This window comes from Arachis duranensis, chromosome 2, assembly GCF_000817695.3.
Source record: "Arachis duranensis cultivar V14167 chromosome 2, aradu.V14167.gnm2.J7QH, whole genome shotgun sequence".
In the NCBI taxonomy this organism is placed as follows: Eukaryota; Viridiplantae; Streptophyta; class Magnoliopsida; order Fabales; family Fabaceae; genus Arachis; species Arachis duranensis.
Genome location: NC_029773.3, coordinates 5,930,384 through 5,944,210, shown reverse-complemented (window position 1 = coordinate 5,944,210; position 13,827 = coordinate 5,930,384). Strand labels below are relative to the sequence as shown.

The following is a 13,827-nucleotide window of genomic DNA, read 5'->3' as shown; positions in this document are numbered from 1 at the left end:
ATATATATATATATATATATGATCCTAACAAAGTATAAACATTTAGTTTTATTTTTTTTAAAAATATATACACAAATATATATCTACTTTAATTGTTAGTTTATTAGAACCAACGTAAGAATGACGATATTTTAATGTTACCTCAGAATGTTTTACATCTAAATAATTAATACTATTTTTTTTCAAAGATAAAAATTTCATTGAGTGAAACTTAAAACTTTGAGTTTACAGTGGACTCCACACAAAAATAAAAATAAAATATTCCATAATTTGATATGATATCACTTAAAAGAAAAAGTTTAAAAAAATGAAAGAAAATAAACTTAACGAGAGAGATTAGCGTGGTCTTCAAGAAACTTTATCTTTATTCTCTTTTTGGTGCTTGAAAATTATTTTTTTTAACTTAATTGCTATCTCTAAAATCTGCTGATGGCCAATTCTATTTCCATAAATAAATAAATATATAAAATGTGTATTTATACAAAAGAAAAATAAATAATATATATGTATTCTCATATATATGAAAATGACAAAGCTTCTAATTTTATTTGCATGAACTTACATCCTAAGTATATAAAATTCTACATAATTAGAATAACTTTTTTAAGGCAACCCATGAAAATTAATTTTTAGTTTTGCCTATCTATAGCTTTGTTTTTCCTTCAATAAAGTAAAAATCTAAATTTGTTAGATTGTTTAAATTAAAATTTATTACACTTTTTATAAATTGATATATATTATTATTTCTCCATAAATCGAATAATCTGTCACCATTTACAAGATAAAATTTGCAAACATAAAAACTTAAGAGAAGTTTAAATTTAATTATGTTAGACAAATACAACTTTCTTGAGGTAAAACTACAGAAGATATTTCACACTTAAAAAGCCTGTTCAGTATTTATGATGAAACACTAAAACTGCAGGTTTGAAAATGAGATTCACCGTAATACCCTCGACTTAATTCTCACCTAATTCTCACCGCTTTTACTAGAATTTAAATCTTCTAAAATTTGAATTTCACTTTAGAGAGTAAAGTATTCATCGTGATACCCTCGACTTAATTTTAACCGCTTTTACTAGAATTTGGATCTTTTAAAATTTGAATTTCACTTTAGAAAGTAAAATGTAATCTCTCACCATTGATTTTATAAGTAGAACCAAGAATAAATATGAAAGAGAAAGAGTAAAAAATTACACTTTATTCTCTAAAGTAAAATTCAAATTTTAAAAGATCCAAATCCCTTTTACTAATATCTACTTTCCAGTAGGTCAAATGCATATTTATGAGTTCAAAATTCATGATTAATTCATTCTGCTCACTCATTCAAATAAATAATTTTAGTAATAATATAACATAACTTAATATAATAATACACTTAGAAATAATCTTTTGATAAATAACAGAGTAAAAAACGCTCAAGAAAAAAAGGTCTAAACAGCTCCACTATTTTAGAAAATATTATTCTAACTAAATTGGCAAAAAAATTAAAAAATACAGAAAAGGTAAAAAAAAGATAAGATATAAAAAACAATTGAAGGCCCTGATAAAATAAAAAACAGAAACAAATTATAATTGAACATGGAAGTATTGGCATCACAGGATATATCTCTCTGTGAATAAGCTAAGCACATCAAATCTAAAATCTATCATAAACCACAGCATAATTTGACTATAAAATCAAAGTATAATAGACACAAAGTTTGAGAGTTCAAAAGCTTAACACAATGACATTTGGAGTGTCTCAGTACATCAGGTTTTTAAACTAAAAGAAGACTGTATTTAGGTATTCAATCCTTGTATTTTAGACCAACCCTCCTCTCCAATAATCTTGCGTGCCTCAAGGGGTGGGATGCTCAGGACCTAGAAAAATCAAACAAAAACAAGATGTGCTATTCAAATGAATCTTTCACTGCATCCTATCAGATAAAAGTATGACAAAAATAGATCTATAGCAAAAATCAGAATAAGGAAAATAGTTAACTAGCTGAAGTGATATATATTTCAATATCATACATCCATTAAGATAACATTCTTAGAGTAATTAGACTGTCTTACAGAGCAATAAGTCAAAGCTAAGTGTTGAGCCCCTAAGAAATAAAATTACTACTATGTAAACATATTTTATTCGAATTTTGTAGTCCTTATAAGACTTAAGGATCTGAGTTTAGGAGCATTGACATCCATTAATTTTCTTATCTAGTTAACTAAAGATCATGCAACTAATAAATATTTTCTCTAAAATCATGGAGGATGAACATAAGCAATAATATCTCATAGGAACATGATTACGTGTGAGATAGTTATTTACAAAAAAAACAAATCTAAATAAAGCAATATAAATTTGTATACCTCTTATTCTAAATTCCTTTAGTTTCTGCAAGAGCATATATTAGATTAAATTGTTAAGAATTAACAGATGAAATATACTGACATCTATTACGCATGTGGATAGGTGTTCTCATTCATTTTTCATAAGCATACTCATCCAATAACTGGTGCATAAAAACAATGCACATGATTGACTTGTTATACACAAAATAAAAGGTTTAATAGAATACCATCTTAATCCAATGAATTTTAGTCCAATTAAAGTGTGGTTGTAAAATGAACAATAACACTAATAGAAGTTGAAATATGGGTATGGAGAACATGTAATTAAAAATGTATTTGAACAATTTTACCTTTATTGCCATCTAGCAAAGCTCAAAACTCTTGATGAATTCTTCACAATTTGGGATCAATGTTTTCACCAAAAACTCTACTGGAACACGAGAAGTGTCAAAACTGAGACAATCTAACATGCTCAACATTGAAGATCCCGTGGCCTCCGCATTATGTTGCCGGAAATAGTCAAGCAGCTAGGTCTGGTCCTGCCAGCCATATTGATTAAAATACCTTTAAAGTATCAATGTTTGTTCCTTGGCCCAATCTTCTTTAGATAATTCAGATCCAAATTCTACGGCTTTCTTTAATATGTAGATGATATTGGCCATCGTGAACACTCCCTAGAGCTCATAAACATACGCCTTTTTGAAGCTGGATTCCAAAAAGGCTTCAAGTTTTTTGATATTCCAATCTATATAGTTGGAAATCAGTCTTGTATTCAGAATTTCAACTTCGCCATTGGGGTATGCTCGGAGGAGTGGTTCCAAGTTGCTTACATCATTAAAGTAGTATGGAAGCGATCCATTGCTCGAACAATGATTGAATGAACCTCACATGAATAAGAGATTCCGATTTCGAAAGGCACCTCGTCCTCCCTAAAATAATAATTCCTGGTTGTCCCTCCTAATTTTCTTTCCAGCGCCACCATGTCGGCCTTCATAGAGACATCATCTGGAAACAGTGACCACACATAACAAGAAATTCTTGTATTGTTTTAAAAATTAAAACACCTCAGAAAAATTCATCAATGCAACATCTCATCTTGAACAATACATACCAATTCTTTCTTGGTAGCCGAGCATAATTCCATAAAACACTGACGAGACAAAAAGAAAGGTGCCAAAAATTCTATGATAAAACACCTATTCATTGGGAATGAGTATGTTGAATACGATTCTGAAGTGTTTAATACACTTCTCGATCGTACTCATTATAGTAGCAGATTTGTCGGGTCTTAACTCCGATTTGCAAAACTTCAAAAACTCTCTCCGATTTCTTGCGTACATTTCAATCTGGCTTATGGATGTCATGCCATCTTTTGGTAAAGTAGGAAATTCTCAAAAGCGAGGATTTGACTTTCCGTCGTTAGCATAATATCCATAAGCCAGATTGAGGTGTAAGCAAGAAATCGGAGAGAGTTCTTGAAGTTGTACAAATCGGAGTTAAGATCGACAGATCTGCTACCCGATGACTACCATAGAGAAGTGTATTAAAAACTTTAGCATCATATTCAACATACTCATTTCCAATGAGCGGGTATTCTATCATGGAATCTTCGGTACCTCTCCTTTCGTCAGGCATTGTTTTATTGTTTTATGGAATTCTACAGCTGTCAAAAAAGTGGTATGTACTGTTCAAGATGATATATCTGCATTGATGAATTTCTCTGAGATTTTTTAATTTTTTAAACAATACATGAATTCTTTTATGTGGCAGTCACCGTTTCCGGATGATGTCTCCATGAAGACCGACATGGTGGAGCTGGAAAAAAAATTAGGAGGGGCAATTAAGAATTATTAGTTTAAGGAAGACGAGGTGCCTTTCGAAATCGGAATCTCTTATTCATGTGAGGTTCATTCAATCATTGTTCGAGCAATGAATCGCTTCCATACTACTTTAATGATGTAGGCAACTTGGAACCACTCCTCCGAGCATACCCCAATGGCGAAGTTGAAATTCTGAATACAAGACTGGTTTCCAACTATATAGATTGGAACATCAAAAAACTTGAAGCCTCTTTGGAATCCAGCTTCAAAAAAGCGTATGTTTATGAGCTACAGGGAGTGTCCACGATGGCTAATATCATCTACATATTAAAGAAAGCCGTAGAATTTGAATTTGAATTATCTAAAGAAGATTGGGCCAAGGAACAAACATTAATACTTCAAAGGTGTTTTAATCAATATGGCTGACAGGACCAGACTGAACTACTTGACTATTTAATGACGTAGACAACTTGGAACCACTCCTCCTACATTCCCAATGTCAAAGTTAAAATTCTGAATACAAGACAAGTTCTGGTCTCCAACTATATAGATTGGAACATAAAAAAACTTGAACCCTCTTTGGTGATGTTCTTAATAGATGGTTTCTTACACGTCAGCATGTTCTTCGGAGCAAAGAGTGACCTCCCAAGAAACCAAACCACCATCTGACAAAAAGAACTTCATAAGTTCTTAAACAAATTGGTAGTTCTTCTGGAGTGACAAGACAAAATTCATCACCACAAATCCAGTGGTAAAATATCACCGTTTCCTCTTTGTCTTTGTTCTTGTTCTTCTCTTCTTGAAGAGTAGGTGTAGAAAAATATCACCAACAAGGAGACGAACTCACCACAGGCTTTGAATTGACGCTTATAGTATATTAATTTCACTATAAATTTTTAATCCAAAAAGTATCCATTTGAAGGGGAAAAAAAAGGGTAAGTAGTATTCTTAAACTAAATTAAAAATAGTATCTATTAATAATTACTGATTTAGAAATATCAAAAATATTTTATATGAATTAAAAAGTATTTAGAAAAATAATTTTCTAGTATCAATGAAATATTAAGATTTTATTATAAAATTCTTATATTGTGTTTTACATCTGACGAAAATTTAAAATTAGTGAATTTGACTTATCATGTCAATAGAACTATTATTTGCTTAATGAATACACGGGTCAATGCGAGAAGAGAAAATTTTGAACCAAAGAGAGTATTGAGAGGGCCATAGATATTGAAGGGAAAAAAACTTATTTGGTGTTTTCATTCGTGACTAATTATAGATATGCATAATTTCACATCATAAATTATTCAAGCAGAAAATACATGAATATTAAGCCTTGTTATTTTTGTCATACTTCACAGTAAAATATTGCCAAGCCGATCAGATTTACCTCTAGAAGTCCCAGTTTGGGATTCTTGAACAACAATGTCTTGTGCTTGTGGATTACTTTGTGATTGTTCCATCTGTAAAATACAACAAAAAAAAATATATGATCATGAACAATTACTAAACCAGCAAAAATCAATAACCTCAGCAAACAATTACTAAAGCAGCAAACAATCACTAGCCTATTGCATTATTTAATTGGTTATGTTGGGATAAAAATGTACAACTACAAGAAGAAAACAAGAAAACTTGTCAATGTTAATTGCATACAAGCTTCTGTCCTGTCAGTAGATTTTGGTGACGGTCAATACAAAATGGAGCCTCACCTTAAATCTAAGAACTCCATAATCTTTATTCACCTTTCTTCACTTAGAATAATACAGTAGCCGCTATAATCAAATAGCATTAGAGTATTCTTTTTTAAGTTAAAACATTCAGCCGATAACTAGAGAATTCTCAATTAAATCAAAGGCTGCACAGTTTTCTTGTGTGAACAGAAAAAATTAAGCACCAGCCATAATACCAGAAACAAAATTGAACTCGGCACAAACTAATAACATGTTAAAGTTATAGGTTTCAGCATTTTAAGTTCATACGTTATCACTTTCAAACTAATGTTATGCAGTAAATCATGAACAGAAAATCAGAAATAACAAATAAATGATAAATCAATAACCCCAGCAAACAATTCCTAAACCAGCAAACAATAACCTCAGAAAATCCAGTTAATCAGCAAATCAATTATTAACAAATAACATGTATTATCAAAATCAAGTATTAAAGGCCTAAACACTAAACCAGCAAGCAGACGCCGAGAATATGGCTAATCAGTGCTTACCGGTTAACACAGAGAAGGCGAGGTCGACGAGGAGGAAAAGTCATCCGATCCAATTTTATATTTATTTTCGGTTCGGTTTGGTTCGGTTTTTTTATCAACACCAACCAAACCAAACCAATCGAAATCGGTTTGGTTCGGTTCGGTGTTTCGGTTTTTCAAATAATTCAAAAAAATATCCCGATCTAATTTCTATCCATACCCTAAAATCAAATACCAGAGCAGAACCCAAACCAAGAACAAATAATAAAAAACCAAAATAACAGATGATCAGTAATCACAACCAAAGTAATCAGATCCAGAATCCTAAGCAAAACTCAAAACAGAACATACAATCAAAATAAAGAAGTAATCAGATCCAAAATCCTAAGCAAAACTCAGAACAGAACATACAATCAAAATAAAGAAGTAATCAGATCCAAAACCCTAAACAAAACTCACAACCAAGAACAAATAATCAGTAATCAAAGCTAAAATCAAAATAACAAATCAGAACGGATACAAGTATCAGATCAGAATCCAAAAACGAAACAACAACAAATAGTCAGATCCAACAAATTTAGAAGTGTGATTCAGAGAAGCGAAGAGCCAGCGAACTATTATTGAAGACGACGGTGTGGAGGACGACGCTGGGAGGACAACGGGAGGAAGACGATGGGAGCAGATGGCGGCTTCTGTGCATGGAGGAAGGGCGGCGCCGAGAGGGAATCGCGATGAGGAAGAGAAGGAGAGAAAGGGCCGCGCCGAGAAGAGGGAAGCACGAAGAGGAAGGCCACCGCCAGGGTGCTGTCCGGCGACGTCAAGGGATTAGAGGACGACGGCGTGTGAGGGTGGGATGTGGAAGTGGAAAAAGAGAGTGGAGAGTGGGGAAGAGGAGAGATTTAGGGTTCTGAGCGGCACTGTATCTGATGGAAGGGGGTGGGGTTTGGTTTTTATATAGGGTTTTTTAGTAAACCGGTTCGGTTCGGTTCGGTTTGGTTAGGGTTTTTCAAATTAAAACCGAAAACCGAACCGAATCGCAAAAAAACTGCAAAATATCATTTTTCGGTTTTTTTCGGTTTTCGGTTTGTTCGGTTATCAATTTTTTCGGCTCGGTTGGTCGGTTTTGTTCAGATTGGATCGGTTTTGAACACCCCTAAAAATATGTATTTCAAATTTTAATTTTAAGTTTTTGACTATTTTATATTTTTTATTTATGTGAGAACGGTTTTACCGGTTGAACCAATAACTTATCAGTTGAACTAATAAATCAATAAATTAGTAACTTGACCAGTTCGATTACCGGTTCGATTTTGACAACTATGCCATTTCTCGTGTGTAACACGGGAGGAAGACGATGGGAGCAGATGGCGGCTTCTGTGCATGGAGGAGACGGCAGCTTCCGTGCGTGGAGGAAGGGCGGCTTCTGTGCATGGAGGAAGGGCGGCGCCGAGAGGGAATCGCGATGAGGAAGAGAAGGAGAGAAAGGGCCGCGCCGAGAAGAGGGAAGCACGAAGAGGAAGGCCACCGCCAGGGTGCTGTCCGGCGACGTCAAGGGATTAGAGGACGACGGCGTGTGAGGGTGGGATGTGGAAGTGGAAAAAGAGAGTGGAGAGTGGGGAAGAGGAGAGATTTAGGGTTCTGAGCGGCGCTGTATCTGATGGAAGGGGGTGGGGTTTGGTTTTTATATAGGGTTTTTTAGTAAACCGGTTCGGTTCGGTTCGGTTTGGTTAGGGTTTTTCAAATTAAAACCGAAAACCGAACCGAATCGCAAAAAAACTGCAAAATATCATTTTTCGGAACCTTCACTAGTATATATATCCACAAAATATAAAAATAAATTTAAAATTAATAATCGATATAATATATAAATAAAGAAAAGTTTTATAGTGCTGATGAAACTAAAATTTATCTTTACTTAATAAAATAAGGTGTCATTTTTTGGTAGCGTTTGTTTTTAAAGATAGAACAGAAAATGACACTGAGATAGAAACAATAGAACGGAGACATTAAAAAATTATTGTTTATGAATTATGTTTGGATATGATGTACAAGATACTAATATAATGTCCAGTATTATATTTGTATACACATAAACGAGACTAAAATATTATATAAAATGACTAAAATAGCCATATAATTCTAAATTTTTTTGTATAAAGTACAAATTAATTTAATAAAAAATAAGAGTAAAATTTGAAAAAAATATTTGAAGGGACAAAAAATTTTAATAAAAAATTATATAATAATATTTATATTAAAATAAAATTTATAAATATAATTATTTTTTTTAAATTTATTATTAATATGTAAGAATACATATGGTTAATATTAACAAAAAAAATTTGAGTTTGATTAATAAAAATTTTTATTTAGGTTAATAAGCCAAATTAATTTTTACATGAAATAAATTAGCTTTTGCATATAAAAATCTATTTTTATTTAGAAAATAAATTTTTCTTTTTATCTAAAAAATAATTTTTCTTTTCAAAAAACTTTTTTTAAAAAATTATATAAAATAAATTGCAACTTATAAATTATTTTTTAGTATTTTGAAAGATCAATTTTATCTTTGATAATATTTTTCTTTCAAAAATTTGAAGATTAATTATTTTTATTATTATTTTTATTACAAATCAAATAATATAATATAATGTTAAAATGATATTGAAGCAAGAACGATAGAATGAATGAATTATCCAACCCAATAAAAAAATTTATAAAAAGAGAAGAGTACCTGAAAAAATCTGAGAATAATGCAAATTAGGAAAAATAAAAAGGGGTAATAATAGAATAATAAAAAATATCTATGAATAAAAAAATTCATAAAAAAAGTTCGTGTCTCTCTTTCAAATTTCGTGTCTATTATTGTCTTTCGTAAAAGAGTAGACACAAAATCATAAAAAACTGTGTCTCAGAGATAATGTGTTGAGTATCCATATTTCTGTTTCCAAATATTTTTTAAAAATACACTATCCATATCCCTGTCCTGTCTCAAAAAATAAATACTATCTTTATGTTACGCTCCCAATAAAATTATCACAATTAATTCTAATATAAATATAACAGTAATATTAGAAAAACAAAAAATAAGAATTAAAATTTATTTTATTTAATATTTATTAATTATTATAATAATTAATAAATACTAAATAAGACAAGACTTAAGACTTCACTGATTTTGATTAAATTTATTTAGTTACCAAATATTTGGGCAAACCTACCCTTTTTGTCCCTCGATGTACTTAGCCGTAAACTTAAAACTAGTCATAAACACACTAATATTGGTTAAAAAAAAATGTATTTTATAATGCTTTATATTATAAAATCCAAAGAAAAAAAGTTTATGGCCAAGAAATTTCCCTGATCATGTCATAAACTCATTATACTTAACCTTAAACAATAATGTCCAAAAAAAAACCTTAAACAGAAATGTTGCCTTAAAAAATTAAATTAGAAGTTACATTAAATATATCGAAGGATATATCTTGTTATAGCTTAGGGAAATATATACATACACACATATGCATCATGATTTGATATACCACTATCATTTTTATTAATTGTGTTTGGAAGAAGTTAGACAATCTAAAATCTTTTCCTTCATATAACGCGCACAAAAAAAATAAATAAATAAAAAATTCAGTGGCTGTGGCTCATTAGTATACTTATGTCGATGTTGATTTTTTTGGGTGACTTTTGATTATTTCTCTTAGTACATACTCTTAAATAAAATTTACATTGATTACCAAAAAAAAATTTACATTTTTGATATAAAATTGTCAAAGTTTCTTAATTTAAAATATAAAAAATGGATTTTCGGATAATATTTTTATCCATTTATAAAATAATTTTGACATAATAATTAGTTAAGTTTAGAATCAAATCGATTTGATATTATTAGAGAATATTACAGATTTAATGTTAACAAGACAAATAAGATTGATTTGTATAATAACTATCTAGACTAATTATTTATAATTTTAAAGATGAAATTACTTATATGTGTTCTCTCAAAAGAAACTATTTTGACTATAAATCCGGTAATTATATTAAATTACATCACTGTCTTTTGAAAAATGATAAAACAAAAATATCGACTAAAAATAAAAGGCCAAAATTATAAAAACAATTGCATAACGATAACCTAGCTACTATATACATCTCTCTTAATATTAATAGATACTCACACTTGGATACCTAATAAGTGGTGCTTCTAATAGTGGCCTTTAGTGTATTGTGGTATGTGGAGTTTAAGATTGTTCATAATTTATTAAAAATCACAAAACATGAGAAAGTTTTATTTTGTTTTCTTATGTGTTTTTTTTATAGAATTTAAAAGTTTGATATTTAATTAATAACAAAAGTTTAAATAATTAATATTTAATTTAAAATATAAAATGAATAAATTTTAAATATTATAAAAGAAAAATTCAACATCAAGCAATAGACACTAAAAATTTGATTTTTCTTTTTTCATTATTTGGTCTTGCATTCCTGAAAAGGTTAACACAATCTTTAGATAGTCAAGAATACTTTAAATGTTTTTTTTTTGGACAATAAGTAATCATTAATTACGAATATTCTATTAAAATAATTATTTTCAGGATAAGCAATTAAAAATGTATTTTTTTCCTTGTAGTGATGTAGTGGAAACATTAAATTTCAAAGAGAGTGTTATATATGTAAAATTGCTTTAGAATGTTATCTAAAAGTGGTCTCTATTTTTGAAATAGTTTTGATGTTTAAAAAATTAAACTAGGAATCGAAAGAAAGAAGTTTATGTTTGATTCTGGTATAAGTGTAATGGATAAAGTAAATAAGTTTAAGCTAAATACAAAATACCTTGGCATTCCAAGCCTTCAGTCTTGATAAGATTCCAAAAACTTCTCCAAGTCAGTCTTGAGACAGAGTCTTTTTTCATCGATCGAGCTGAAGACAAGAACTTCACCAGCCTTTTTTGTTGTAACTTTTCGAATTGCCTCCTAACTTCACCAGAATGCAAAATGTGGTCTTATGTAATTGTAAACAACAATGAAATTTCTTCTTTTAATCTTTGGTGGATTTGACATTCAAGGAATAACGAGATCTTTTATTCCACGAGCCTTGGACCACGAATAAGATGACTGGTATGACTTTGTCATTGGAAAAGGAGTTCCGAAATATTTTTGAGTTGCAACAAGTATCTATCCCCTCCACCATTAGTGGCTCTTGAATTTTTTCTTTGGTGGGTACTTTTAAGATTAATTACGATGCTAGCTATCCTGATAATGGTGCTCGGGTTGGTTTTGCCTGTGTTTACAGATTGGAAGGGAATGTGGCAAGGCTGTTTGGGAATAATTGAGAGTCATAGTATTCTGCAAGGAGAGTTGTTTACTATTTGGAGAGGCTTTCTTTTAAATTGGGACTCGGGGCAAAGAGATGTTATTTGTGAGACAAACTGTGTGGAGGCCGTATTATTGAATTTACAGGATTACTCTGGTTTTATTGATCCTCTGGTGTTGAAAATTCGAGATATCATGTCTTGAAAATGGCGTGCTAATCTACAGCGGATCTTGAGAGATGCAAACACAGTAGCAAATATCATGGCAAAGACGACAATAAGGACCCTTTCTCCCCAAGTGGAGCTTCTGTTGCCTTGGAAGGAGTTTGAGAGTAGTATTCAGCAAGACTACCTTTCTTAAGTAGTTTCTTGTTTGTTTTTCCTTTCTTGATTGTTGTTTGTTTTCTTTTTAGTTACCGAAAAAAAAACAGCAATGAAATTTAGAGCATAAGGCATAAGCAACATCGACAACTAAACTAAGAAAAAAGTTTGGATAAATCTAACGATTTTTTTTTTATAAAACTAGCTCTATTTTTTGAATTTGAGATTTTTTTTCATCTGTGATGCAAAATTTGTTATTTCCAACATGTCATAAGATTCGATAGTCTTACCTTTAATTTCATCTTTCGGAAGCTGAAGTATATTTCGATGGTGTGTGTCCTGATTGCCATTCAGTAAAGCACGAAATCTCTCAAGAAACTCTTTATAATTTAGGGCTAATACGCTCTTCAAAAACTCTGGTGGATGATTATCAAATGGTGTGTGTCCTGATTGCCATTTAGAAAAGCATGGAATCTCTCAAGGAGGTCTTCATAATTTAGGGCTAATGCGCTCTTCAAAAACTTTGCTGAATGATTATCAAGTGAGTTAAGTTCGAGACCTCTTAGCATGTTCCACATTGAAGATCCCATGGCCTTTACGTTATGCTGCTTGAAAAAGTTCAGCAACTTAATATGAATTTATTGGTTATATTGTTCAAAGCACCTTTGAAGTATCAATGCTTGTTTTTTGACTCAACCATCTTCCTCAGATAATTCAAATTCAAATTTTGTTGCCTTTTTTAATATATAGATAACATTGGCCATTATGGAGACTCCTTGCAACTGATAGCGTAGGCCTTTTTGAACGTGAATTCCAAAAGAGGCCTCAAGCTAGTTGATATTCCAATCTATGTAGTGTGAAATCAGAGACCGGCATCCTTCCGAACCTGAACTTTGGGATTGGGGTATGCTTGGAGGAGTGGTTTCAACATGTCTCTATCTTTGAAAGTAGTATCAAGGCAGCTTGGATGGTAATTGGATAAGGCTCACAGGAATAAGAGTTTCCAATTTCATGAGGCAAGTCGGTGTCCCTGAAATTGTAATCCCTAGTTTTCTTTCGAGGTTGACCATGTCAGCAGTTATGGGGTTATTATTACCATCATTAGGAAACAGTGAACAAAACGTAACAATTAGGTCATGCATTGTTCAGAATGTTAGGAAAATCTCAGGCAAATTCATTAGTATAGGCATCTCATTTGGATAGAACTCATAAAATCTTGCTTGACTTGCGAGCAAAACTACATAAAAATACTATTTAGAGATGGGAGAAGATTGGCCAAAGACTTGTTGACAGAATACACGTTCGTTGGGAACTAATATCTTGGATACTATGGTGAAGTATTTAATATACTTCTTGATCGTACTCATCTGGGTTGCGGATCTGTCTAGCTTTAACTTGGATTTGCACGTCTTCAAGAACTCTTTCCAATTTCTGGCGTATATCATCACCAACCAATTGTCCATTTCAAAATGGTTGATCAATCTTATGCTATCAACTGTTAATTCTATAATTATATTATGTCAGTTTACATGTTATTTTATCTTTTGGAATATAAGATCTTTTAAGAATATAATTATAATAATTGAAATTTGTTAGAAGGTTACGATGGTTGGTTACATTTTCTATATATGATATAGTAAATTAATTGGTATATCTTATGATCTTTATGCAACTTTAGCAAAAATTAAAAAATGCTGCTGGAACTGAAACATATTTTTTAGTATGCTAGTCATTTTTGTTGAGCTTGAACATTAAAAGTGTTTCATTTAAATACAGTTTTAGCATTAGTTTTAGGCTTTTAGCCTTTTTTTTTCTTTTAATTCAAA

General features: G+C 31.0%; 1 protein-coding gene across 5 annotated transcripts; it reads right to left on the bottom strand.

Moving 5' to 3' along the window:
• Positions 1-1,547: 1,547 nt before the first annotated feature.
• Positions 1,548-12,686, bottom strand: LOC107473231 (uncharacterized). Of its 5 annotated transcripts, XM_052257215.1 has the most exons (6): positions 6,956-7,267; positions 6,772-6,795; positions 5,548-5,620; positions 4,765-4,819; positions 2,685-4,639; positions 1,548-1,863 (listed from the first exon to the last, which is right to left on the bottom strand). In XM_052257215.1, exons 1-5 carry the CDS (start codon positions 7,058-7,060, stop codon positions 4,564-4,566), a joined length of 333 nt encoding a protein of 110 aa, XP_052113175.1. In that variant the 5' UTR covers positions 7,061-7,267; the 3' UTR covers positions 1,548-1,863; positions 2,685-4,563. The 5 variants fall into 5 exon arrangements, 1 of the variants encoding a protein (XP_052113175.1); XR_008005881.1 differs by lacking the exon at positions 6,772-6,795 and having other exon boundaries at positions 2,685-4,949; positions 6,976-7,267; XR_008005880.1 differs by lacking the exons at positions 6,772-6,795; positions 6,956-7,267 and adding an exon at positions 5,870-6,765 and having other exon boundaries at positions 2,685-4,949.
• Positions 12,687-13,827: the final 1,141 nt, after the last annotated feature.

Coding starts and splice junctions, on each gene's coding strand:
- LOC107473231 (XM_052257215.1), bottom strand. CDS start 7,060: ATGCACAGAAGCCGCCATCTGCTCCCATCGTCTTCCTCCCGTTGTCCT. Junction 5,621..6,771: donor ATTACTTCTTTATTTTGATT/GTATGTTCTGTT, acceptor TGTATTTTACAG/ATGGAACAATCACAAAGTAA. Junction 4,820..5,547: donor CCAAACTGGGACTTCTAGAG/GTAAATCTGATC, acceptor TCTTTTTGTCAG/ATGGTGGTTTGGTTTCTTGG.